The 27,858-nt window shown below is 39.3% G+C and overlaps 2 protein-coding genes across 4 annotated transcripts in view; one reads left to right on the top strand and one right to left on the bottom strand.

Moving 5' to 3' along the window:
* Positions 1–12,416, bottom strand: part of zc3h3 (zinc finger CCCH-type containing 3) — a 93,136-nt gene extending 80,720 nt beyond the window's left edge. Inside the window, exons 1-3 of one of the 2 annotated variants that reach the window (XM_062027968.1) lie at positions 12,155–12,416; positions 3,947–5,228; positions 617–789 (exon numbers count right to left, since the gene is read on the bottom strand). In XM_062027968.1, coding sequence (XP_061883952.1) covers positions 617–789; positions 3,947–5,228; positions 12,155–12,200 — 1,501 coding nt within the window. In that variant the 5' untranslated portion in view covers positions 12,201–12,416. The remainder of the gene's footprint in view (positions 1–616; positions 790–3,946; positions 5,229–12,154) is intronic. The other variant, XM_062027967.1, reaches the window with a different exon arrangement.
* Positions 12,417–12,718: 302 nt separating this feature from the next.
* cyldl (cylindromatosis (turban tumor syndrome), like) overlaps positions 12,719–27,858 on the top strand; it is a 28,878-nt gene continuing 13,738 nt past the window's right edge. For both annotated transcript variants that reach the window (XM_062027970.1, XM_062027969.1), the window contains exons 1-5: positions 12,719–12,877; positions 17,030–17,490; positions 22,210–22,476; positions 27,219–27,306; positions 27,382–27,545. In XM_062027970.1, the coding sequence (XP_061883954.1) occupies positions 17,062–17,490; positions 22,210–22,476; positions 27,219–27,306; positions 27,382–27,545 (948 nt within the window). In that variant the 5' untranslated portion in view covers positions 12,719–12,877; positions 17,030–17,061. The remainder of the gene's footprint in view (positions 12,878–17,029; positions 17,491–22,209; positions 22,477–27,218; positions 27,307–27,381; positions 27,546–27,858) is intronic.

Here is a 27,858-nt window from a genome sequence, read left to right on the forward strand (position 1 = left end):
TTACAGAATATTTCTGTGTAAATAACTAATTGCACAACCTATATACAGTATATGTGGTTTATAGTCCTGTGTGGCCAATATATGGAAAAATATTTTTTCCTCTAAAATTCAGTGGGTACGGCTTATATTCCGGTGCCCTCGATAGGTCGAAAAATACGGTACTTACATTATTTTGTTGTGTGGAATGTTAGAAAATGCTTGATCAGGTAAAACAACTCAAACAGAGAACAACAGAATGTATACAAAACACTAACTTATTTATTGTTAACTGTCTGGAATGACCCGCGCTCAAGTTGAAGTGGAGTGGTAATTGTTTTTGGCGACACAATGGAAAGTTAAATCCAAGTAAATGTTGCAAACCTTTAAGCACATGACGCAGTTAAGTTTTAGCCTGCAATATTGTTTACATCAGGACATTTATAACTTATGTCTAGCTTGTGTGCTATTGTGTGCTTAGCTGTTGTGTAGCTGCTTTCTCCTAGTATCCTATAGCCTACCATGTTTACCTTTTGTAAATTAAATGTAATCACACTCCAGTTAGCTGCACATGCGTGTTTGTGCCACAGCACAGCTGTAAACATAACCACGTGTTTTATTCAATGAATGCATCACTTACTTGTTCTCAATAGGCTGGGGGAGACTCGTCTTAACTTGTGCCGACCAAAAGACACAAACTCCCTGGTGGGTGTCCTTCGAGCCCCCGTTGGAAACCGTGTCGCGCTGTGCATGCGACCCCGTGGTGAGTATTTGACACCCGATGGGACGCCACCCTTCACCGACGGACTTCCACTTGAGAAGAAGACAGAGAGAACAGCAGAAATGACTAATATTGCATTCATTTGTAAGCATTCTTTGCACTACATATAAATTAATTAAATATTTGATTATAATATATAAAATTAGATATATAATCAGTGTATATGTATATACACATAAAATCGAATTACCAGTATATATTATTATATGCATAATAATTACAATAACATTGAAGATCAAGTTAATTTAACTTAATTTCCTTGAATTTTCTATGGACACCAGATGAGAACAGAAGTAATTTAAGGACACTTCCATATTCTTTTATTAAACTAACTTGTTATTTCTATTCATTTACTTTTGTTTTCCTCCAATGAAGTGCATATTTACGGAAGCGAGCAGCATCCTAAAACACAATACATAGAGCATAAGACAAGGCCTAAGACGAGGCACAATGGTGTGCAAGAGGAAGGGAGGATTGTGCATTGTCACTAAATACAAAGTTGTATGTACACTGATTTAAAAAAAAACACACATTAAAAACGAAAAGCAAATTACAAGATAGTGATAAATGATAATAGTCATAGATTGTCCTATATTTTGGCTATTTAAAGTGGAGAGGAGAGCAGTTTTCTTTCCAATTTCAGTTTATTTCAAACATGCATACGATACAGTGTAATGCATCACATATTTCCAGTTGTTTCATTACAGCACGTCCAGAAAAAGAGTAGGAAGAAGCAGAGCTTATTTAACCCTACCCCTTTTACTGTCATAGCCGTTTTAATTTTAACCCATGTTTTATCCCTTTTTCTCTGTTTGTAACAGAACAATGAATACATAAATAAATAAACAATAAATAAACCATATATTTATTGATTTATGTAACTAAGAATGTTTGTTTACTTCAGATGCAGTCCGACATTTGTTAATCTTTGTTATATAATATAGTATGATTAGACAGATGGATAGTACTTTATTGATTCATTACGCTAGTCTTTTAAATCGCACGTAGAACAACTTAACTAAACTTAAAATTAAACTGGGTTTTTCCTTACAAGTTAGGAAACGCTTGACCACTTTTATGCCTTTGCTAGATTATGGAGATTTGCTTTTTATGAATGCACCCGACACTTATTTGAAAAAACTGGCAACACTAAATTGGCCCTGGTGTGTGAATGTGAGTGTGAATGTTGTCTATCTGTGTTGGCGACTTGTCCAGGGTGTACACCGCCTTCCGCCCGAATGCAGCTGAGATAGGCTCCAGCACCCCCCGCGACCCCAAAAGTTAAAGTTAAAGTTAAAGTACCAATGATTGTCACACACACACTAGGCGTGGCAAAATTATTCTCTGCGTTTGACCCATCACCCTTGATCACCCCCTGGGAGGTGAGGGGAGCAGTGAGCAGCAGCGGTGGCCGCGCCCGGGAATCATTTTTGGTGATTTAACCCCCAATTCAAGCAGGGAGGTAATGGGTCCCATTTTTATAGTCTTTGGTATGACTCGGCCGGGGTTTGAACTCACAACCTAACGATCTCAGGACGGACACTCTAACCACTAGGCCACTAAGGGACAAGCGGTAGAAAATGGATGGATGGATGGATACTGTATAATATTGTGCCTTATGTTTTATTACTGGTTGTGGCAACCTTGCCCACCATTTCACTTTGTGTGCTAAGGCAAACTGTCCATCTTTGTCAGTTCGCAGATTTTCTCGGATGAATTTTATTTATAAATCACTTCTTGGTCTGGTTCCGCCTTATTTATGTTCTTTTGGGTATAGAGACTCCTGTCGCTACAGTTTGCGATCACAGACATTCTTGGTGTGTTAATTCCTAAAACCAACACAAGTCTTGGTAAAAAAAAAAAAAAAGTCTTTAAGATTTGCTGCTCCATGCCCATGAAATGAATTTCAAAGGGATCTGAGGCTACCTGAACTCAACACTTTGGGGGATTTTCAGGCAAATTTAAAAGATCGAGAAGCTGTTTCTAATAGGCACAGTACTTGTTTTTAAATAGTTTTTATTGAATCATTTCATTATTTTTAGGGATGATAAATGCGTTAAAATGTAATATCGGAAATTATCGGTATCGTTTTTTTTTATTATCGGTATCGTTGGTTTTTTTTCGTTTTTTTTTTTTTCGTTTTTTTTTTTTATTAAATCAACATAAAAAACACAAGATACACTTACAATTAATGCACCAACCCAAAAAACCTCCCTCCTCATTCACACAAAAGGGTTGTTTCTTTCTGTTATTAATATTCTGGTTCCTACATTATATATCAATATATATCAATACAGTCTGCAGGGATACAGTCCGTAAGCACACATGATTGTGCGTGCTGCTGGTCCACTAATAGTACTAACCTTTAACAGTTAATGTTACTCATTTTCATTAATTACTAGTTTCTATGTAACTGTTTTTATATTGTTTTACTTTCTTTTTTATTCAAGAAATTTTTATTTATTTATTCATCTTATTTTATAATTTTTTTTTAAAAGTACCTTATCTTCACCATACCTGGTTGTCCAAATTAGACATAATAATGTGTTAATTCCACGACTGTATATATCGGTTGATATCGGTATCGGTTGGTATCGGTAATTAAAGAGTTGGACAATATCGGAATATCGGATATCGGCAAAAAGCCATTATCGGATACCCCTAATTATTTTGCATATTTTTATGTTTTGTTGTAAGTAATGTGTGCTGTTAACTATGGTGTGTGACTGCTACTGTCTGTTGGTCATTGTATTGAAGAAACCAGTTTTTTGCTGCCCTCTTGGCCAGGTCACTCTTTTAAATCTCAATTAGTTTTTACCTGGTTAAATAAAGAAAAAGAAAAAATTAATAGTAGTGTTCCTCAGGGTTCCATTTTAGGCCCCCTTATTTTTACCATTTTGGGTATTCAACTGGTGGCCCACAAGTACAGTTCAAAAAACATTTTTTCAGCAGCTTCCTAAAAACACTAGGTTTTAGAGACTTTACTAGCTTTTATGCAGAAGGTGCTTAAAAACAGCAGAGCGCTCCTGTAACTGACATAACGAATACAGACCCAAATAAAATATCTACTGTAGAGGACGCTGGTTCAACAGAATATACAAAATAGGACCAATAGTAAAGGGAAAAAATCCCTCAAACATGCTTGGCGTAGACTTTGGTATCGACAGACTTTTGCATTATATTATTTACCTGTTATCAGACCTCCTGATGATTTTCATCCTGCTGCGAAGCTTGAATGCACTGGGAGATGATTGGACGGCGGCACACTGAGGCAACACGGAAGAGACCAGCCCCTTTTTTGCTCCCTTGTTGATTTTTTCTGACGTCCAAACAAAGGAAGATCTGCGGTGGTCCCATCCTGCTCCGGAGCCGCCAGCCTTCCAGCGATATCTACTGAATGGAGAAACGGGAGAACACGTTGCATATCTCTTTTTCAATTTGGTCGAGGTACTGGAGGCTGGTTTTATTTTCTTCGGAGTTTCTCCTATTTCCAGGAATCTCTGAGTATTGGTCGGCAATTTGGGAGAGAGCGATTTTCTAGACGTCTTAGCTTGGGTCCTGGCGGTTGATGAAACCCATTGGTACTTGGACGTCCTGGGGGCTGGGATGGTTGGAATGGCTTTCCGGGTGAACCTTTTGGCAGGGGTTTTTCGGATGCCGGGGGACGACAGGGTTGCAACTTTGGAGTCCAAAGTTCTACCCGTGGGTGAAGAAACGGCACGACTACAACTACTTGTGCTAGGCTCCGTACCTCCACCACTTTGGTTCTTAACCCAAGTAAACTTGGACTTTGAAAACCTGCCTCTGGCCTGGTTTGACTGTGACAAGGGATGGTGTGAAGGTTGTTTTTGCACCTTTGCAAAAGAAGACTGAGTTGATGAGCTTTTGTTTTGGACTGTTTGTTTTTTGTCATCCAGATGTTGGGTCTGAGTTTGATTGGTTTTACTGTTAAGGAAAGAGAACTGGGGTTTGACATGCACACCGGTCAGGGTGTTGTCTTTGGCTGGAGAGCGGCTTTCAGAAGAACCCTTCTGTTGCTGCCTTTCTGGTTGAATACATTTTGCGACCGAAGGGGCCTGAGACACAGCCAGGACTTTTCCAGAAGTAACCCTTTTCGTTTTGGCGATGTTCTTAATCCCAGTGAGACCAGTTTCCGCTTGTCCAACTTTCTTTACCTGCACAGTCTTCGATGACGCAGTAGACGGTTTGGATGCGCTACTTGTCTCTCCCACCGCGTGGCTCGATGGCAATGAACTATGAGATACGGAGGTTGAGACAGTCGAAATAGGGTTCTTGTTTTTCAGAGAGTACGTCTTCCTCCAGCTGCCGTGGCTCTGGTTCGTTAAAGGGCTCCTCCTCAAGTTGTGTGGATGAATGACAGACGTGCTGTGGTTCCTCCCTCTGGATGATGTGGACACCTCTGAAGCTCTTGGTGTGTCGCCATGGAGACTCTTATGTTTATTGATGAGACCTAAAAAGATTTTTTAAAGAAAGTGACTTAACATGAACACATAGGGGATTTGTAAGACTGAAAGAAGATGACACTAGACAAGGTCATTTGTGTAGCAATGTTGTGTGAACGCATATCTTCAGCGCTCATATTAAACAGTTCTGGTCATTGTTGGAATAATTGTATCTAAGTTATCACAAAAACTTTGTGTTTCAATGAGTTCCTGATGAGAAGCAAAAGCTGTCTTTGAACCTACCAAGAAGAAGGCTTGTAAAACTCCACTGTGTAGAGGGGGAAGCAACATGAAGGGGTTTTTGTTTCTTTCATGTATTGTTATCAACAGAAAGATATTGTCTGACCCAAAAACTACAAAAGCGAAGAGGAAGCAGGACCAGACTCCCCTCCAGGCACCGCTTTTTTAAACTCTTTTACGATCCTCTTTTTTGAACTCTTTTACGAACTTATTTTTCAAACTCTTTTACGAACCTCTTTTTGAACTCTTTTACGACATCTTTTTTGAACCGACCTTTTCTTTTGAACTGTTTTGTAATCAAAGGCGATGGCTGTTTACGACCCCGTCCCTTTGGAAGCAGCTGTTGCCATGTGGTCAGGGAAGGTCCAAATAAAAGAAGGAGGCGTGCAATCTTTTGGCAGAGCGTAATGACACTGTACAGGGGTACAGATGTTCACGTTTCTCCTCACTGAGCCACATTTAATTCGGTCTCTGTTTGATTATTTGCTTCTTGTCTGTTTTAATAGATGTCATCGATGTTTAAACCTGACAGTCATGGTGGTTATGGTTATGGTGTTAGTTCATTTTGAACATGCATACAATTACAATATGATACATCACAAATTTCCAGTTTCTCATTAAAGCATGTCCAAAGAGGAGTAGGAGGAAGCAGAGCTGATTTAATCCTACCTCTTTTTGTATCATAGCAATTCTTAACAATTTGGTTTATACTCAATCTGTAACACAATAGTGAATAAATAAATGAATAAATACATAGACGAATGAGTAAGTAGATCATTAGTAAAGGCCTACTGAAAGCCACTACTACCGACCACGCAGTCTGATAGTTTATATATCAATGATGAAATCTTAACATTGCAACACATGCCAATACGGCCGGGTTGACATATAAAGTGCAATTTTAAATTTCCCGCTAAACTTCTGGTTGAAAACGTCTATGTATGATGACGTATGTGCGTGACGTCAATCGTTGAACCGGAAGTATGCGGACAACATTGAATCCAATACAAAAAGCTCTGTTTTCATCTCAAAATTCCACAGTATTCTGGACATCTGTGTTGGTGAATCTTTTGCAATTTGTTTAATGAACAATGAAGACTGCAAAGAAGAAAGTTGTAGGTGGGATCGGTGTATTAGCGGCGGACTACAGCAACACAACCAGGAGGACTTTGAGATGGATAGCAGATGCGCTAGCCGTTGACCTCACCTTGACTTCCTCTGTCTCCGGGCCGCCGACCGCATCTATGATCGTCGCTCCGTCGATCGCTGGAACGCAGGTGAGCACGGGTGTTGATGAGCAGATGAGGGCTGGCGTAGGTGGATAGCTAATGTTTTTAGCATAGCTCTGTGAGGTCCCGTTGCTAAGTTAGCTTCAATGGCGTTGTTAGCAACAGCATTGTTAAGCTTCGCCAGCCTGGAAAGCATTAACCGTGTAGTTACATGTCCATGGTTTAATAGTATTGTTGATTTTCTGTCTATCCTTCCAGTCAGGGGTTTATTTATTTTGTTTCTATCTGCTATCACATTAGCTCCGTAGCTAAAGAGCTTCGCCGATGTATTGTCGTGGAGATAAAAGTCACTGTGAATGTCCATTTCGCGTTCTTGACTCTCATTTTCAAGAGGACATAGTATCCGAGGTGGTTTAAAATACAAATCCGTGATCCACAATAGAAAAAGGAGAAAGTGTGGAATCCAATGAACCCTTGTACCTAAGTTACGGTCAGAGCGAAAAAAGATACGTCCTGCACTGCACTCTAGTCCTTCACTCTCACGTTTCTCATCCACGAATCTTTCATCCTCGCTCAAATTAATGGGGTAATCGTCGCTTTCTCGGTCCGAATCGCTCTCGCTGCATTGTAAACAATGGAGAAATGTGAGGAGCCTTTCAACCTGCGACGTCACGCTACTTCCGGTACAGGCAAGGCTTTTTTTATCAGCGACCAAAAGTTGCGAAATTTATCGTTGATGTTCTCTACTAAATCCTTTCAGCAAAAATATGGCAATATCGCGAAATGATCAAGTATGACACAGAATGGATCTGCTATCCCCATTTAAATAAAAAAAAATTCATTTCAGTAGGCCTTTAGTAATACATGAGTAAACAATAAATACATTCTCATAAAAAAATAGGCAAGTCATTTATGGTTCACATTATGAGATGAAAGGGATTAAAGACAATCAAAATTGTTTTCTTTGTACTTTGTAAACACTTGTAGTTTGAAAAGTTTCTTAAACTGGATTATATTAGGACAATGTTTGACTTTTTTGCTTAATCCATTCCATAATTTAATTCCACATACGAACATGCTGAGGGTTGTATTGTTCTACGTGCATACAGATGTTTAAAATCAGATTTTTCTCTATGGTTATATTTCTACTCTTTTGTTGAGAAAAACAGTTATACATTCTTGTGTAGCAGGTTATAGTTTGCTTTGCACATAATTTTAGCTGTTGCAAATGCACCAAAACATTGTATTTCATTAATGTTGATTTAAATAAATAAAGAGTTTGTATGTTATCTATATCCAACATTATGTATTATCCTATCTGATATTTTTTGTGACACAATTAGTGCATGAAGTGTACTTTTGTAGTTATTTTCCCATACTTCTCCACAATAACCTACTCAGTGGCCTAGTGGTTAGAGTGTCCGCCCTGAGATCGGTAGGTTGTAAGTTCAAACCCTGGCCGAGTCATACCAAAGACTATAAAAATGGGACCCATTACCTCCCTGCTTGGCACTCAGCCTCAAGGGTTGGAATTGGGGGTTAAATCATCAAAATTGATTCCCGGGCACGGCCCACTGCTCCCCTCACCTCCCAGGGGGTGAACAAGGGGATGGGTCAAATGCAGAGGACAAATTTCACCACACCTAGTGTGTGTGTGACAATCACTGGTACTTTAATTTAATTGAATTAATAATTAATCCGTCTATACTCTCGGCAGGGTCCTTAGGGTGCATGGGAGTTTGCCCAACCAGTCTACATGTGCTTTGTGGACTTGGAAAAGGCATTCGACCGTGTCCCTCGGGAAGTCCTGTGGGGAGCGCTCAGAGAGTATGGGGTATCGGACTGTCTGATTGTGGCGGTCCGCTCCCTGTATGATCAGTGTCAGAGCTTGGTCCGCATTGCCGGCAGTAAGTCGGACACGTTTCCAGTGAGGGTTGGACTCCGCCAAGGCTGCCCTTTGTCACCGATTCTGTTCATAACTTTTATGGACAGAATTTCTAGGCGCAGTCAAGGCGTTGAGGGGATCCGGTTTGGTGGCTGCGGGATTAGGTCTCTGCTTTTTGCAGATGATGTGGTCCTGATGGCTTCATCTGGCCAGGATCTTCAGCTCTCACTGGATCGGTTCGCAGCTGAGTGTGAAGCGACTGGGATGAGAATCAGCACCTCCAAGTCCGAGTCCATGGTTCTCGCCCGGAAAAGGGTGGAGTGCCATCTCCGGGTTGGGGAGGAGATCTTGCCCCAAGTGGAGGAGTTCAAGTACCTCGGAGTCTTGTTCACGAGTGAGGGAAGAGTAGTTCGTGAGATCGACAGGCGGATCGGTGCGGCGTCTTCAGTAATGCGGGCGCTGTATCGGTCCGTTGTGGTGAAGAAGGAGCTGAGCCGCAAGGCAAAGCTCTCAATTTACCGGTCGATCTACGTTCCCATCCTCACCTATGGTCATGAGCTTTGGGTTATGACCGAAAGGACAAGATCACGGGTACAAAAGGCCGAAATGAGTTTCCTCCACCGGGTGGCGGGTCTCTCCCTTAGAGATAGGGTGAGAAGCTCTGCCATCCGGGGGGAGCTCAAAGTAAAGCCGCTGCTCCTCCACATCGAGAGGAGCCAGATGAGGTGGTTCGGGCTTCTGGTCAGGATGCCACCCGAACGCCTCCCTAGGGAGGTGTTTAGGGCACGTCCGACCGGTAGGAGGCCACGGGGAAGACCCAGGACACGTTGGGAAGACTATGTCTCCCGGCTGGCCTGGGAACGCCTCGGGATCCCCCGGGAAGAGCTAGACGAAGTGGCTGGGGAGAGGGAAGTCTGGGCTTCCCTGCTTAGGCTGCTGGCCCCGCGACCCGACCTCGGATAAGCGGAAGAAGATGGATGGATGGATTAATCCGTCAGTTATAGTAACATTAGCGAGCAGTAGAGAATATGCAGTGATTTTTGGTCCAGTAAATATTTAGCTTTATTCATATGACGTATGCATGCTTATGTTGTATGTTTTATGAGCTTTGTAGTTCATTTTATCATGTATTATTACACCCAAAATTTGGATTTCTTTTACCCTCTCAATGTCTACTCCGTCTATTCGTATTTGTGTTTGACTTTCTCTTCTACGGTTACCAAATAACTTTATTTTAGTTTTACTGAGACTCAAAGATAGTGTGTTTTTGTCAAACCATCTCTTTAATTTGTTAATTTCTTTGGTTATTATTTGTAATAGCTTCTGTGTGTTCTCTCCTGAACGAAACACAGTTGTGTCATCTGCAAATAACACTAACTTTAAGTAATTTGTAACTTTACAAATGTTGTTTGTATAGAGATTAATCAACGTTGGTCCCAATACTGATCCCTGAGGTACACCACAAGATACACTTAGTGCTGTAGACTTACGTTCACCCAGCCTCATGTATTGCTTTCTGTTAGTTAAGTAACTTCTTACACAGTTCAGGACCAACCCGGTGGTGAAGAAGGAGCTGAGCCGGGAGGAAAAGCTGTCAATTTACCGGTCGATCTACGTTCCCATTCTCACCTATAGTCATGAGCTTTGGGTTACAAGCGGCCGAAATGAGTTTCCTCCGCCGGGTGGCGGGTCTCTCCCTTAGAGATAGGGTGAGAAGGTCTGTCATCCGGGAGGAGCTCAGAGTAAAGCTGCTGCTCCGTCACACCGAGAGGAGCCAGATGAGTTGGTTCGAGCATCTGCTCAGGATGCCACCCAAACGCCTCCCTAGGGAGGTGTTTGGGGCACGTCCGACCGGCAGGAGGCCAAGGGGAACACCCAGGGCACGTTGGGAAGACTATGTATCCCTGCTGGCCTGGGATTGATTGATTAATTAATTGATTGAAACTTTTATTAGTAGATTGTACAGTACAGTACACACTCCGTACAATTGACCACTAAATGGTAACACCCGAACAAGTTTTTCAACTTGTTTAAGTCGGGGTCAACGTTAATCAATTCATGGTATAAATATATACTATCAGCATAATACAGTCATCACACAAGTTAATCATCAGAGTATATACATTTAATTATTTACAATTCGGGGGTTGGGGCGGAGGGGTTAGGTTTGGTTGATATCAGCACTTCAGTCATCAACAATTGCATCATCTGAGAAATAGACATTGAAACAGTGTAGGTCTGACTTGATAGGATATGTACAGCGAGCAGTGAACATAGTGAGCTCAGAAAGCATAAGAACAAGTATATACATTTGATTATTTACATTTGATTATTTACAATCCGGGGAGGTGGGATGTGGAGGGGGAAGGGTGTTAGTCTAGGGTTGTAGCTGCCTGGAGGTGTTCTTTTAGTGCGGTTTTGAAGGAGGATAGAGATGCACTTTCTTTTACACCAGTTGGGAGTGAAGTGAAGTGAAGTGAATTATATTTATATAGCGCTTTTCTCTAGTGACTCAAAGCGCTTTACATAGTGAAAACCCAATATCTAAGTTACATTTAAACCAGTGTGGGTGGCACTGAGAGCAGGTGGGTAAAGTGTCTTGCCCAAGGACACAACGGCAGTGACTAGGATGGCGGAAGCGGGAATCGAACCTGCAACCCTCAGGTTGATGGCACGGCCACTCTACCAACCGAGCTATACCGCCCCAGGAGTGCATTCCATATTGATGTGGCATAGAAGGAGAATGAGTTAAGACCTTTGTTGGATCGGAATCTGGGTTTGACGTGGTTTGTGGCGCTCCCCCTAGTGTTGTGGTTATGGCGGTCATTTACGTTATGGAAGTAGTTTGACATGTACTTCGGTATCAGGAAGGTGTAGCGGATTTTATAGACTAGGCTCAGTGCAAGTTGTTTTACTCCGCCTCGGGATCCCCCGGGAGGAGCTGGACGAAGTGGCTGGGGAGAGTGAAGTCTGGGCTTCTCTACTTAGGCTGCTGCCCCCGTGACCCGACCTCGGATAAGCGGAGGAAAATGGATGGATGGATGGATGGATGGATGGATGATTAATTGTGTCAAATGCTTTTGTTATATCCATCAACACTGCTGCTGCACACTGTTTAGCATCTATTGCATTGGTAATCGATCCCTTTTAATCGATTATTGCTATTTATGATTTCGCTCTACTACAAGATGTTTTTATTTTTAAAGCAAGGTTAACATTTATAAATCGAGACAATATAATATTAAGCCAACATAACCAATACCTGATTTAAATCTATAGTGAGGGTTCATCGTTCAAGACATGTTTAAACCATGTTTAAGTGAGTAGTAACATAAGTAATAGTCATATAATGTTGTCCACTGATTCAAATAAAATAAGAAATATGATTAAATGACAAGCTAACGTTGAGCAAATAGAAACACTAAAATGTTTAACTGCTAACGTACACAGAAGCACTAGTCCCTTCTACGGTATAACATCAACGTCGCCAATAAGCAGAATATGTATTTATAATGATGATATAAAATATACTATATTATGATTTACAGACACAAATCGTGTAGTACCTCAAAATACTTACTTTGAAGCAGATCTATTTGCCTTTTTAACGCCTCTCGTTCCTCCATGTTTGGATTCCGGCTTTTCTTCTTCTACTGCCTTTTTTCTGGCGTTTATTGGTGGTTGACAAACTAGCTGTTATTACCGCCATCTACTGGATTTTATGCAGAATGCAAGATTTCTCTCTGGGTTGGAGCTAAAGCTACGTAGGTCTTCCCCCCAGCAATGTATATATCGGAAAAAAACATCTAAAACATACAACTTCGTCCTCATTGTTTCAAATTTGATCAGGGATTAATTTTATTTTTTTCTCTTTGGCGGGCGGTAATAAAAGCCATGACTAAACAAACGTGTCAAACAGAAAGTGTTCCAAAAATTTGACATGTGGCGTAGCACTTGTTCACCCTCAACTATTTCTTACAGGTCGTAGGTAGATAGTGTCAGAAGTGAGCGACAAATTGAGCTAAATTAACATTTTAAAAGCTAAACTAAAACAGCCAACATGTATAACTTTCTAAGTACTTCGTTTTTAGCATTGTCACGTTCTGGTGAGGCTTGGCCAAATCGCCTGTTAGACAGAAAGGGGGGTTAATTGTACGGAATACTGTCGCTGTCAACACAAATATCAGAAGTCAGTCAACTTTTTTTATCAGAACTATGAGGACCGACGTGCACGTCCTTCTGAGGCCAGATTGAATAGAAAGTCAATCTCATGAAGAACAATCAAAGAAAAACAAATATAAAGGTATTGCTGACACGGTATTTGTATTTGTTGATACGCCACAATGGTAACCGATAAGCTAACAACAGCAATGCTCAGGAACTAAACGCTAAGTACGTAAATGCTAACTCAGCAAATTAGCTAACGCCGTCAATTTATATAGTTAAATACATGTTAACTACATAAATGCTACCTCAAGGCTATGTATATCAGCTAACTAAATTCATGCTAACTAAATCAAAACAAACTAAATATGCTAACTACATCAATGCTAACTACATCATCCATCCATTTCTACCGCTTGTCCCTCTCGGGGTCACGTGGGGTGCTGGAGCCTATCCCAGCTGCGCACTCTGGTACACCCTGGACAATTAAGTCGCCACCTCATCGCAGGCCTAACTATATAAATACTATGTAAATACTAAGTAAACCAATGAAAACTACATGGATGCTAAGTAAATCAATGCTAGACACATCATCCATCCATCCATTTTATACCGCTTGTCCCTTTTGGGGTCGCGGGGGGTGCTGGAGCCTATCTCAGCTGCATTCGGGCGGAAGGCGGGGTACACCCTGGACAAGTCGTCACCAAATGTTATGTAAATCAGTGCCTAGTAAATAAACAATGAACTAGATTATTAGATTACCATATTTTTCGTAGTATAAATCGCTCTGGAGTATAAATCGCACCGACCGAAAATGCATAATAAAGAAGGAAAAAAACATCAGTCGCACTTTTTGGAGAAATTTATTTGATAAAACCCAACACCAAGAATAGACATTTGAAAGGCAATTAAAAATAAATAAAGAATAGTGAACAACAGGCTGAATAAGTGTACGTTATATGAGGCATAAATAACCAACTGAGAACGTGCCTGGTATGTTAACGTAACATATTATGCTAAGAGTCATTCAAATAACTATAACATATAGAACATGCTATACGTTTACCAAACAATCTGTCACTCCTAATCGCTAAATCCCATTAAATCTTATACGTCTAGTCCAGTGGTTCTTAACCTGGGTTCGATCGAACCCTAGGGGTTCGGTGAGTCGGCCTCAGGGGTTCGGCCGAGGTCAAAACACACCCGACTCATCGTGTAAATAAAAACTTCTCCCTATCAGCGTATTACGGATACGGCAACAGCAGAAGTCACACTGATTTGCAGGTGTGTAATTTGTTGTGAGTTCATGCACTGTGTTGGTTTTGTTCTTTGAACAAGGTGATGTTCATGCACGGTTCATTTTGTGCACCAGTAAAAAAACATGGTAACACTTTAGTATGGGGAACATATTCACCATTAATTAGTTGCTTATTAACATGCAAATTAGTAACATATTGGCTCTTAATTAGTCATTATTAAGTACTTATTAATGCCTTATTCGGCATGGCCTTATTATAACCCTAACCCTAACCAAATATCTCTAAATAAAGTCTTTGTTACTTAGAATATGTTCCCCATATAAAAGTGTTACCAACAACATATAACTTTGTCTTGAATTTGAAAAAATCCAACATTTTATTTTTCACTAAAGAAGGGTACGGTGAATGCGCATATGAAACTGGTGGGGTTCGGTACCTCCAACAAGGTTAAGAACCACTGTTCTAGTCTCTTACGTGAATGAGCTAAATAATATTATTTGATATTTACGATAATGTGTTAATAATTTCACACTTAAGTCGCTCCTGAGTATAAGTAGTACCAAACTATGAAAAAAACTGCGACTTATAGTCCGAAAAATACGGTAGATTTGATGTCCCAGGCTTGCAACTACGGCCTTTGCTGCGTTTTTAAATTTGGAAAGCGTAGATAAGTGCTCTGGGAATGGAAGTACTGCGGTAGTAATACTGTTACGTACAGAACAAGAGATTGAATAATCATTTTATTTTTAGTAAAGTTTATTATTGGTTGAAGTGTAGTATTTATAATTCATGTTTGTAGTCCCGGCCCCCATCTCTACGAACAGAGGCAGAACACTGGTTTCATCGTATTCACCAGTGTTTGTTTACCTATTTCACCGGGAAGGCCAACAAGAAACTTTAACCTCAGGAGAGGGCTTTCAAGCTCGGACTTCTCCTTGGCACTAGCCATAGGCGCCGATCTACATTTCTGCCGGTGGGTGCTCGGTGTGTGTGTATTAGTCAATCAATCAATTTTCGTTTATTTATATAGCCCTAAATCACAAGTGTCTCAAAGGGCTGAAGGGCTAGTGTTGTCCCGATACCAATATTTTGGTACCAGTGCCGTTACCAAAAGTATTTGGGGTACTTTTCGGTACTTTTATAAATAAAGGGGACCACAAAAATTGTCATTGTTGGCTTTATTTTAACAAAAAAATCTTACGGTACATTAAACATATGTTTCTTATTGCAATGTTGTCCTTAAATAATTTTATTTAAGTGAACATACAAGACAACTTGTCTTTTTAGTCGTAAGTAAACAAACAAAGGCTCCTAATTTAGCTGCTGATGTATGCAGTAACATATTGTGCCATTTATCATTCTATTATTTTGTCAAAATTATTGAGGACAAGAGGTAGAAAATTTATTTTAGACTTCGACTTCCTTTTTATTGTCATTCAAATTTGAACTTTACAGTACAGATAAGAACAACATTTCGTTGCATTAGCTCATAGTAGTGCAGGATAAAAAATCAATAAGGTGCAGATATAAATAAATAGATTACTGTACAGATAAATATATTGCACTTTTGCATATGCATCCACGTTTATGGATGTATGTTATATTGTCTTTTATTTTAATTTTAATTAATTTTAAATTAATTATCAATCTACTTGTTCATTTACTGTTAATAGCTGCCTATTTTCTGTTTCAACATGTTCTATCTACACTTCTGTTAAAATGTAATAATCACTTAAACTTTACATTAGTTTTGGATGATACCACAAATTTGGGTATCAATCCGATACCAAGTAGTTACAGGATCATACATTGGTCATATTCAAAGTCCTTATGTGTCCAGGACGTATTTCCTGAGTTTATAAACATAATATAAATACAAAAAAAAACGAAAGAAGATTTTGTGATGTTAAAAAATATCGATGTAATTATAGTAGTATCGACTAGATACGCTATTGTACGTGGTATCATTACAGTGGATGTTAGGCGTAGATCCACCAATGACGTTTGTTTATATTGTAGTGTCCCGGAAGAGTTGGTGCTGCAGGGAATTCTGGGAATTTGTTCTGTAGTGTTTATGTTGTGTTGCGGTGCAAATATTCTTCCAAAATGTGTTTGTCGTTGTCGTTTAGTGTGGTTTCACTATATGGCACATGTTTATGACAGTGTTGGCATTGTGCATACTGCCACCCTTAGTGTGACATGTATGGCTGTTGACTAAGTATGGATTTCATTCACTTGTGTGCAGTGTGATCAAAGTCTAGATGGTTGTGTCATTAGTTCGTTGTCGGGTACAATCTTTGTTAGGTTTTGTTAATTATGGATAACGTAATTGAACTCACTCACCACAAAATTAACAACAACAACAATATAGATTTTTCAATAATTTTATTCAATTACACTACCGTTCAAAAGTTTGGGGTCACATTGAAATGTCCTTATTTTTGAAGGAAAAGCACTGTACTTTTCAATGAAGATAACTTTAAACTAGTCTTAACTTTAAAGAAATACACTCTATACATTGCTAATGTGGTAAATGTCTATTCTAGCTGCAAATGTCTGGTTTTTGGTGCAATATCTACATAGGTGTATAGAGGCCCATTTCCAGCAACTATCACTCCAGTGTTCTAATGGTACAATGTGTTTGCTCATTGGCTCAGAAGGCTAATTGATGATTAGAAAACCCTTGTGCAATCATGTTCACACATCTGAAAACAGTTTAGCTCGTTACAGAAGCTACAAAACTGACCTTCCTTTGAGCAGATTGAGTTTCTGGAGCATCACATTTGTGGGGTCAATTAAACGCTCAAAATGGCCAGAAAAAGAGAACTTTCATCTGAAACTCGACAGTCTATTGTTGTTCTTAGAAATGAAGGCTATTCCACAAAATTGTTTGGGTGACCCCAAACTTTTGAACGGTAGTGTATAAAAGTTGCCATCAATCACACGTGGGTGCTTAGGGGATTTGTTCGGTGATTTTGTATGATTACTGACAATTTGCAAACTAATGTGTTTTTATGCACTGTACTTTGCAGCTTGACGGCGTGACCCCCTCCCCCGCCCCCCCATGACGATGTCAGCCATCCAGTACTTCATTGTCACCGAAGCGCTCGAATCCTGTAACGCCGGCTGCCTGTGTTTCAGTTTGGACTACCAAGATGGATCAAAACATACAGACCACCCTACAAAGCTGCAAGTCTTCTTACTAGGCTCGCACACGCATGCTTGCTGTGAGATAGACGCCAGATGTTTGAAGGAACTGAGTAAAGACGAAGCCGGCCTGCTTCAGGCCCTCATTGACGACTCTGAGAGGCTCAGGTGGTTCAAAGACGAAAATGCTCTGCGCAGAGCTCTGACGCTGTCCGAGGGCTCCGAGGTGGTCGTGGAAGAAAGAAGAGAGAAGTTGCTTGGCATCATCCGCTACATAGGAAATCTTCCACAACCAATGGCAACAACAGAGCCTTTACTGGGAATATTCTTTGGAGTTGAACTGCAGGTGGGAATCATCAAATGTTCATTCTACATCTGGGTGTGGCCCTAAACAAGGTTTTGTTTGTGGCCCCCATTTTGGTCTTTACTAGAGATGTCCGATAATGGCTTTTTTGCCGATATCCGATATTCCGATATTGTCCAACTCTTAATTACAGATTCCGATATCAACGGATACCGATATATACAGTCGTGGAATTAACGCATTATTATGCCTAATTTTGTTGTGATGCCCCGCTGGATGCATTAATCAATGTAACAAGGTTTTCCAAAATAAATCAACTCAAGTTATGGGAAAAAAATGGCACTGCCATATTTATTATTGAAGTCACAAAGTGCATTATTTTTTTTAACATGCCTCAAAACAGCAGCTTGGAATTTGGGACATGCTCTCCCTGAGAGAGCATGAGGAGGTTGAGGTGGGCGGGGTTGAGGTGGGGTGGTAGAGCGTAGCGGGGGTGTATACTGTTGCGTCCCGGAAGAGTTAGTGCTGCAAGGGGTTCTGGCTATTTGTTCTGTTGTGTTTATGTTGTGTTACGGTGCGGATGTTCTCCCAAAATGTGTTTGTCATTCTTGTTTGGTGTGGCTTCACAGTGTGGCGCATATTTGTAACAGTGTTAAAGTTGTTTATACGTCCACCCTCTTAGTGTGACCTGTATGGCTGTTGACCAAGTATGCGTGGCATTCACTTGTGTGTGTGAAAAGCCGTAGATATTATGTGATTGGACCGGCACGCAAAGGCAGTGCCTTTCAGGTTTATTGGCGCTCTGTACTTCTCCCTACGTCCGTGTACCACTCCGTACAGCTGCGTTTTAAAAAGTCATACATTGTACTTTTTGAAACCGATACCGATAATTTCCGATATTACATTTTAAAGCATTTATCGGCCGATAATATCGGCAGTCCGATATTATCGAACAGCTCTAGTCTTTACTTTAAATATCTATTATTCATGACGTCTTACTATTAAACTTCTTAAGGGCTCCCCACCCCGCTCTAAACCTAATGTCACCGTCCCACATACATATCAGTATGTTTACATGCACTCAAAATAGACTCGGGCCGATATTCGATAAGTCAATTACACCAACGATAAATTAAAATAAACTCGAAGTAGAGATGTCCGGTAATATCGGACTGCCCATATTATCGGCCGATAAATGCTTTAAATTGTAATATCGGAAATTATCAGTATCGGTTTCAAAATTATCGGTATCGGTTTCAAAAAGTGAAATGTATGACTTTTTAAAACGTCGCTGTGTACACGGACGTAGGGAAAAATACAGAGCGCCAATAAACCTTAAAGGCACTGCCTTTGCATGCCGGCACAATCACATAATATCTACAGCTTTTCACACACACAAGGGAATGCAATGCATACTTGGTCAACAGCCATACAGGTCACACTGAGGGTGACCGTATAAACAACTTTAACACTGTTACAAATATGCGCCACACTGTGAAACCACACCAAACAAGAATGACAAACACATTTCGGGAGAACATCCGCACCGTAACAATAATAATAATGATAATAATAGATTTTATTTGTAAAACGCACTTTATATTGAGTAAACAAACTCATAAAGTGCTACAGTGTATTATCAATAAAAAAAATTTAAAAAAAAGATAATAAAGAAATAAATAAAATTAAAAACTAGAACAGCCAAATAGCTATAACTAGTATGCATACATCTAAAAAAAAAAAAAGGCTTTTTTAAAAAGAAGGACTTTTAAGCCTTTTTTAAAAGCATCCACAGTCTGTGGTGCCCTCAGGTGGTCAGGGAGAGTGTTCCACAGACTGGGACACAACAGAAACACAACAGAACAAATACCCAGAACCCCTTGCAGCACTAACTCTTCCGGGACGCTACAATATACGGTTAGTTTTACCGTATTAAATTAAAATGATTGAAAAACCGTTCATAAATTTATGAACCGACTCACGTTTAGCTTGCTATCAAGCTTAAATGCTAACATGAAAACCAGAGACATTAACGACATTCGCCATTAAAAGCGTCATACCCCAATCTAAACGTGTATAAAGACATTACTGTCTTAACTAGGGATGCCTCAAGCTTTATTTGAAATATGTAACAGTCTAATTTCTGCAAGTGTGCCGACATCTTCTTGACAATGTGGGTAGTACAGGCCAATGACCATGAATTGTACATTGAACTGTAACCAGCTCAGCATTTTCCTTATATGACCCAATCCAAACAACCTTTCCCCACTCATTGCGCAAATTAACTGCAAACAACACAAAAAGTCAACACACATGGTCACATATAACACAACTTTTGCGGGTATTATTTAAAAAAAAAAAACATCCTTTCACTATACATAATTCAAAAATACGCCCATTTAAATCCACTACAACGCACTTATCCATGTTTGGCCCATTTTAGCTGCTTGATATTTCTGATTGATTACAAAACTTTTAAGGAGTTTGTCACTAAAGTAAACAAGGTAGAAGATTAACTTTCACATACTCTTAATATCCAATTATATGATATATATATAATATTTTGTGTATATCTAAATATATATACATATACAGTACAGGCCAAAAGTTTGGACACACCTTCTCATTCAATGTGTTTTCTTTATTTTCATGACTATTTACATTGTAGATTGTCACTGAAGGCATCAAAACTATGAATGAACACATGTGGCGTTATGTACTTAACAAAAAAAGGTGAAATAACTGAAAACATGTTTTGTATTCTAGTTTCTTTAAAATAGCCACCCTTTGCTCTGATTACTGCTTTGCACACTCTTGGCATTCTCTCGACGAGCTTCAAGAGGTGGTCACCTGAAATGGTTTTCGCTTCACAGGTGTGCTTGAAGCTCATCGAGAGAATGCCAAGAGTGTGCAAAAAAGTAATCAGAGCAAAGGGTGGCTATTTTGAAGAAACTAGAATATAAAACATGTTTTTAGTTATTTCACCTTTTTTTGTTAAGTACATAACTCCACATGTGTTCATTCATAGTTTTGATGTGACAATCTACAATGTAAATAGTCATGAAAATAAACAAAACGCATTGAATGAGAAGGTGTGTCCAAACTTTTGGCCTGTACTGTATGTAGAGGCTATATGTGTGTGCTTATAAAAATATGTGTATGTATTTAAAAAAATGGGATTAATATATCTAGATCAGGGGTCACCAACGCGGTGCCCGCGGGCACCAGGTAGCCTGTAAGGACCAGATGAGTAGCCCGCTGGCCTGTTCTAAAAATAGCTCAAATAGCAGCACTTACCAGTGAGCTGCCTCTATTTTTTAAATTGTATTTATTTACTAGCAAGCTGGTCTCGCTTTGCTCAACATTTTTAATTTTAAGAGAGACAAAACTCAAATAGAATTTTAAAATCCAAGAAAATATTTTAAAGACTTGGTCTTCACTAACTGACAAAGAAACAGATAACAGATTTGGTGTCCAGTTCAAAGTGAGACATGATTTATTTAAAAATTTGAGAGTTGACTTTTGTATTTTACATGAGTTATTATTTGTACAAACATGGTGCAAAGTAATTCATGATTTGTTAAAAAAATTTAGTGGCTAGCTAGTTAAAATGGGATATTCTGATTTCACAAGACTGTCTTAGAAGTGATCATTTGAAAAAGTTCAATTTGAAAAATGTGCACTTAGAGAAAATATAAAAATAAAGTGTTGCATATTGATATTTATCTGTTTCTATATATATTTATTGTGAGAAATCATTGAGATGATCAGTGTTTCCACAAAGATAAATATCATTAATTATTAATAATAACATAGAGTTAAAGGTAAATTAAGCAAATAGGCTATTTCTGGCAATTTATTTGTGTATCAAACTGGTAGCCCTTCGCATTAATCAGCACCCAAAAAGTAGCTCTTGGTTTCAAAAAGGTTGGTGACCCCTGATCTAGATTAAGGGTGTCCAAATGTTTTTCAACTAGAGACGCATAAATAAAAATTGAAGGATGCGGGGGCCACTTTGATATATTTGGTACATTAAAGATACTAAAACCAATACAATGTAGGTCAATCGATATCTGCTATCTGAACCTAACATCCATATCTTGTGTTATCGGTAACAAAGCATATTCTACGTAATTCTGCCCTAATTGAATAATTTTCAAACATAAAAATTTCTCAATGAACTAAAAATACTAATACTACAGTAGTATTGGCCACTAGACGAGACCAAAACAATCAGACTGTGCTGATCAGTATCGTGGCCACTGATTGGCTCAGGTAGATAACTAACTTTAGCATGCCAACTTTTTTTTGCCAATTTTACAGCCAAACACCTCGGCGTCTTAATTTGATACGTGCTAACTGTTAGCATGCTAACGTTTTTAGAATTTTTTTACATGTGTACACTTCCTAATCATATGACTTGATGCATTCTAACTGTTAGCATGTTTTTAAGCCCGGCTTAATGAGTATGAGAACCCAGAATTTGGTACTAAGCCCCTGTATAAAAGCGTACCGAATTCCCACTCGGCACACATTAAAAACTGAGGGACAGGAAGTATTTATGGCATTTCTCAAATACAAGCAATCACGAAAGGGGAAGTATTTCTGTAAAAGGCGAGGTGCAGAGGAGTGCGAGCAGGGGGGGGAATAAGATTTGATTACAGCCTTTTTTCACACGTTTTTTCTCGTTAGAGTGAAATATTGCGTTTGGAAGATTGAAGACGGTGAAAATTCAAGCTTTGTTTATTTTGTGTGTTGTAGGGCGATGACAAGGCCAAGGGGAATACGGATGGCTCCTGCCTCAATCAGACCCTCTTCTCTTGTGACAAAAACTGTGGTCTATTTGTCCCTTTTTCCAAAGTCCGGCGGCGCTTCTCCGAATCCGTCCCCCAGTCTTCTTCAGCCCCAGAAACGCAGCAGCCGGTCCCAGGCGACAGAGTCACATACTGCATTGAGGACCAGTGTCTCTACGGAATGGTGGTGAATGTCCACCAAAAGGATGGGACATGTTTTGTGTTGATCTCCACAGTGAGTATCATATTAAATAAAGTAGTGGCTAGTGTTTAGAGTGTTTTTTGAAAATATGTCAAGTGTTGTCCTGATTAAGGGGAACAGCACTTTTTTGGGAATTCCCAATCGCATATGTTTTTCTTTTTTTAAGCATTCCAATTCGTAATATACAGCAAGTACGAGGTGGCTAACAATGCAGTGAATAGGAGTAACATTGTGCTAATTGTCAGGTTCAAACACTGATGACATCTATTAAAGGCCTACTGAAAGCCACTACTACCGACCACGCAGTCTGATAGTTTATATATAAATGATGAAATCTTAACATTGCAACACATGCCAATACGGCCGGGTTAACTTATAAAGTGCAATTTTAAATTTCCCGCTAAACTTCCGTTTGAAAACGTCTATGTATGATGACGTATGCGCGTGACGTCAATCGTTGAAACGGAAGTATGCGGACGCATTGAATCCTATACAAAAAGCTCTTTTTTCATCTCAAAATTCCACAGTATTCTGGACATCTGTGTTGGTGAATCTTTTGCAATTTGTTTAATGAACAATGAAGACTGCAAAGAAGAAAGTTGTAGGTGGGATCGGTGTATTAGCGGCGGACTACAGCAACACAACCAGGAGGACTTTGAGATGGATAGCAGACGCGCTAGCCGGCGAACTCACCTTGACTTCCTCCGTCTCCGGGCCGCCGACCGCATCTGTGATCGGGTGAAGTCCTTCGTCGCACCGTCGATCGCTGGAACGCAGGTGAGCACAGGTGTTGATGAGCAGATGAGGGCTGGCTGGCGTAGGTGGATAGCTAATGTTTTTAGCATAGCTCTGTGAGGTCCGGTTGCTAAGTTAGCTTCAATGGCGTCGTTAGCAACAGCATTGTTAAGCTTCGCCAGGCTGGAAAGAATTAACCGTGTATTTACAGGTCCATGGTTTAATAGTATTGTTGATTTTCTGTCTATCTTTCCAGTCAGGGGTTTATTTCGTCTGTTTCTATATGCAGTTAAGCACGATGCTATCACGTTAGCTCCGTAGCTAAAGAGCTTCGCCGATGTATTGTAGTGGAGATAAAAGTCACTGTGAATGTCCATTTCGCGTTCTTGACTCTCATTTTCAAGAGGATATAGTATCCGAGGTGGTTTAAAATACAAATCCGTGATCCACAATAGAAAAAGGAGAGAGTGTGGAATCCAATGAGTCAGCTTGTACCTAAGTTACGGTCAGAGCGAAAAAAGATATGTCCTGCACTGCATCTAGTCCTTCACTCTAACGTTCCTCATCCACAAATCTTACATCCTCGCTCAAATTAATGGGGTAATCGTCGCTTTCTCGGTCCGAATCGCTCTCGCTGCATTGAAAACAATGGGGAAATGTGAGGTGCCTTTCAACCTTTGATGTCACGCTACTTCCGGTACAGGCAAGGCTTTTTTTATCAGCGACCAAAAGTTGCAACTTTATCGTCGATGTTCTCTACTAAATCCTTTCAGCAAAAATATGGCAATATCGCGAAATGATCAAGTATGACACATAGAATGGATCTGCTATCCCCGTTTAAATTTAAAAAAATTCATTTCAGTAGGCCTTTAAACAAGACAAGAGGCAAATAATTAAACAGAGACAGAATTCTATTTGGACTCAATTGAGGAGAGTCGCCAGTATCTCAGCACGCTCTGGCGAAAGATTGTACAACTCCTCCTTTATTAGACTTTCTTTGACCACATGACCACAGCTGCTTCCAGAAGGGAAGTGGGTCTTAAACAGCTTTGCCTTTGCTTACAGAACAGTTCAAAAGAAAAGGTCGTAAACGAGTTCAAAAAGAGGTTCGTAAAACAGTTCAAAAAGGAGGTTCAAGAAGAGGTCGCCTGGAGGGGAGTCTGGCCCTGCTTCCTCTCCGCTTTGAAGTCCTTGGGTTAGAACAATATCTTTCTGTTGATTACCATACATGAAAGAAAACAGAACACCTTCATTTTGCTTCCCCCCCTACACAGTGGCGTTTTACGAGCCTTACTCTTGGTAGGTTCCAAAGACCGCTTTAGTCGTCTCACCAAACACTCAATGTAACACAAAGTTTTTGTGATAACTTACAAACAATTATTCTAACACTAATAAAGCCCTCTGAAAACATCCAAAAAGTGCCAACAATACTCCATTTACATTTTTGGGCTGAATATTAAACAAGTATTAGCAATATTGTTATTATAAGCGCTGATGCCGGGGAAACTACTTTTAGCGGCACTGTGATCTTCGATGCTGCTATTGACATACTGAGCCAGTGAGCTGCTGCATTGCCTCTGAGTTGGTAAAAGTTAATTATAAATTATAAATAATGCTTCTCACTTGTATCGGAGAAGGTTGTGGCCATAAACCGAAAAGTTTGTCAGCTTTGACATTCAACTTAAGCCAGGTGATGGCGCAAAAGACATGCTTGTTTTGTTTTTTGTTTTTTTACGTGCATGAGGATTATGATTAATTCTTCATCTAAACGGGAAGATATAAACATCCCATCAGTCGGCATTCCATTGAGAGCAAACATTGATCAGTAAGTGATTGTTTTGTTATGTTCATAGTTCCTTATGGCCGTAACTACCATTGATGTCTTCCGTGTTTTTTTTTAAGTGCCAAAAAAATATATATTTGACTGACTGCAAATATACTATGTGTAGCACATCGTTTTTCGCTGTACAACATCATGCGATAGATCATCTTCTCTCAATATACAATCTTTGTTTTTGCACAGCCTGCTACAGCTTCCAACAACGTAACGCAATAAAGTCAATTTTTACTTGAAACATTATCCGACCCGAAAAATTGCTGTCAACATAACGTTAACATTAAATCTTAGTGATGTAACTAATGTTGGTTTCACATGAATTAAATTGATGTGAAATGCTGTGGGTTTAATAAAGTTGTCGTGTCAGTGAGAATTTTACCCCAAACGTATTCCTGGCCACGTCATGCTCTGTCACTGATTAGAAAATGTAGACAAATGTTACCCCTTCACTTCCAGAGGCTTTGTGGCGGGCGTCATTAGTACTTGCTTTGCATAGCAGAAGGTCTTGGGTACGAATCCCGGTCGTGGTATAAATTTTACTAGAATATGGGGGTCTAGAACTCCCAAACTGTTCCTATTACTTCCTTGCAAATAAACTACTATATGTATTAAAATGGATCAATCCCACTTTATTAGATAATTTATGGTTAGAGATTGAACAATCACTCAGCCAGGAGATTTCTAACTTGCCCTTTTATTAGCCAAATTCTCCGAAAACACAACTGCTTTATAGGTATTAATATACGCACTACCTTAACAGCTTGGTGGAAATTTTTTAAAATAACTGGGTCCTCGCTCATTCCCGGCCAATTTACGCCTATTTGGAATACCTGATTTTCTGTTTAACAAGAAACCATGGAACTTTCCAACATGGTATGATAAGGGAGCCAGATGCCTTGGAGATATCATCAGTGGAAACAGTTTTATCTCTTTTAAAAGTTTAATAACACAATATGCAATAAATCCTAACAAATTACTAGAATATATACAAATCAAATCTGTAATCAGCGCAAGATTCAACAAAACAACATGGGAAAGTAATCCCACGACCGTTAAATTCTTCAAAACATCTGCCCCCAAAGCTTTATACAAATTATATGCTCTCTTATCAAAAATAGATAACACAATAGGTATCCCAACTTCCAAATGGCACTCAGACGTATGCACAAGCTGTGACCCAGAATTCTGGAAACAAATATGCCTCAATACTTCTCGTTTGATTAAGAATCCCAATTTACGACTGATTCAGCTCAAAATACTTTACAGAATACATTACACCGGTCTAAGAATGTATAAAATGGGTTTAGCTGACTGTAACATTTGTGTACACTGCTCAGGTAATAAGGTAGATTACCTTATATGATTTGCCTGAGAACCTGGACAGGACCAAAAAATGTTTTTTTAAATGTGTGTTTTAAAGATGTTAAAATGGTTTAATATGCTAAACTTCAGCCCATTAATAAAAAAGGTGGACAGTTAAAAAATCATACTGATTGTCAAAGATGTTAGATAATATATAATGTGATAGTTCTATCAATGAAAGCTTTTATTATTTAAATGGTGCTGGGATACACATGATTTCAGCCTTTTAAAGCTTCTCTTGGACAACCAATTTTTGACCTCGGTATTTGTCAAATCCTAGTTACGGCCCTGTTTGTACTGTATTTGTACTTACTGTATCTGCTTAGCACACAGCTTCTCAAACTTGTAGCTCTTCCTCCTTATATTCAGGCTCAAAAATATAAGGTTGTGGATCATCATTTGTGTCAAAGTTGTAGCCGGCTCTCATGAAGTCTGCCATGATTAGTAGTGTTGTTGTTGAAGGGAAAAGCAAATGTTGTAATGCGTCTGTGAAATTAATGTGCTTAAAATGAGCAAAATACGTCAATATTACATGTTCTTATGAATGTGCCTGTTACTACATTACATATTTACTTACAGCATGTATATAAAACAGTGATGGAGGAGTTTTTGGGGGCACAATGATGTAATTATTACCATTGACTCCGTTGTTAGCTGACATTTGCGAGCTTTTATTTACAAGTTAGAATGCATAAATAAAAAGAAAAAGGTGTTCTTTCTTGTCTCACATAAGGATTGTGAATGATATGCAAAGTTTTTAAAAAAAGTGCAGTTCGCTCTCAATGTCAGAATACAGTCCATGTGTTTTGCAACAGCTTCATGGTTGTCTTTATGTTTTAAGGACAGCGATGCTTCTGGGAAGACGAGCGAAGTTGAAGTGCCGGTTCAGTTTGTCGTTAAAGGAGAATTGCCTTGTGGTTGGAACTTAGGTAAACAATCCCACAATATTATCAATTGTTCTGATTGCTCTAAAAACACTTGACCCAAAATGTTTGTTTCGACAGAGTCAAAGCTGATAGACGTTGATACCCCTGCAGTGGATAAAAAATGTGACTTGGATGTGAATTCACTGGTGGAGGTGTCTTTGGCTGCAGGCAACGCATACGGAATCATCCGTTGGATTGGCAACCTTCCTGGTCGGCGGCACATAATGGCTGGACTTGAGCTTGTAATGCAACATCGTGTTACTATCAATATTGAAATGTGCCTCCAGTAGTACCTTATTTGGTTCTGTGACGCAGCTCTTAACTCAAAACACTCGTATCTCAAATCAACGTCTCGCATTGAAAATCATTTAATTCCATTTAACTAGTGCTCGGCCGCCCCAAAACAGCACATTATATATACACAAGTATGTATATATATATTTATGTATGTATATATATATGTATGTATGTATATATATGTATGTATATATATATATATATATATATATATATATATATATATATATATATATATATGTATGTATGTATGTATGT

Source organism: Entelurus aequoreus, linkage group LG19 (genome assembly GCF_033978785.1).
Source record: "Entelurus aequoreus isolate RoL-2023_Sb linkage group LG19, RoL_Eaeq_v1.1, whole genome shotgun sequence".
Classification (NCBI taxonomy): Eukaryota; Metazoa; Chordata; class Actinopteri; order Syngnathiformes; family Syngnathidae; genus Entelurus; species Entelurus aequoreus.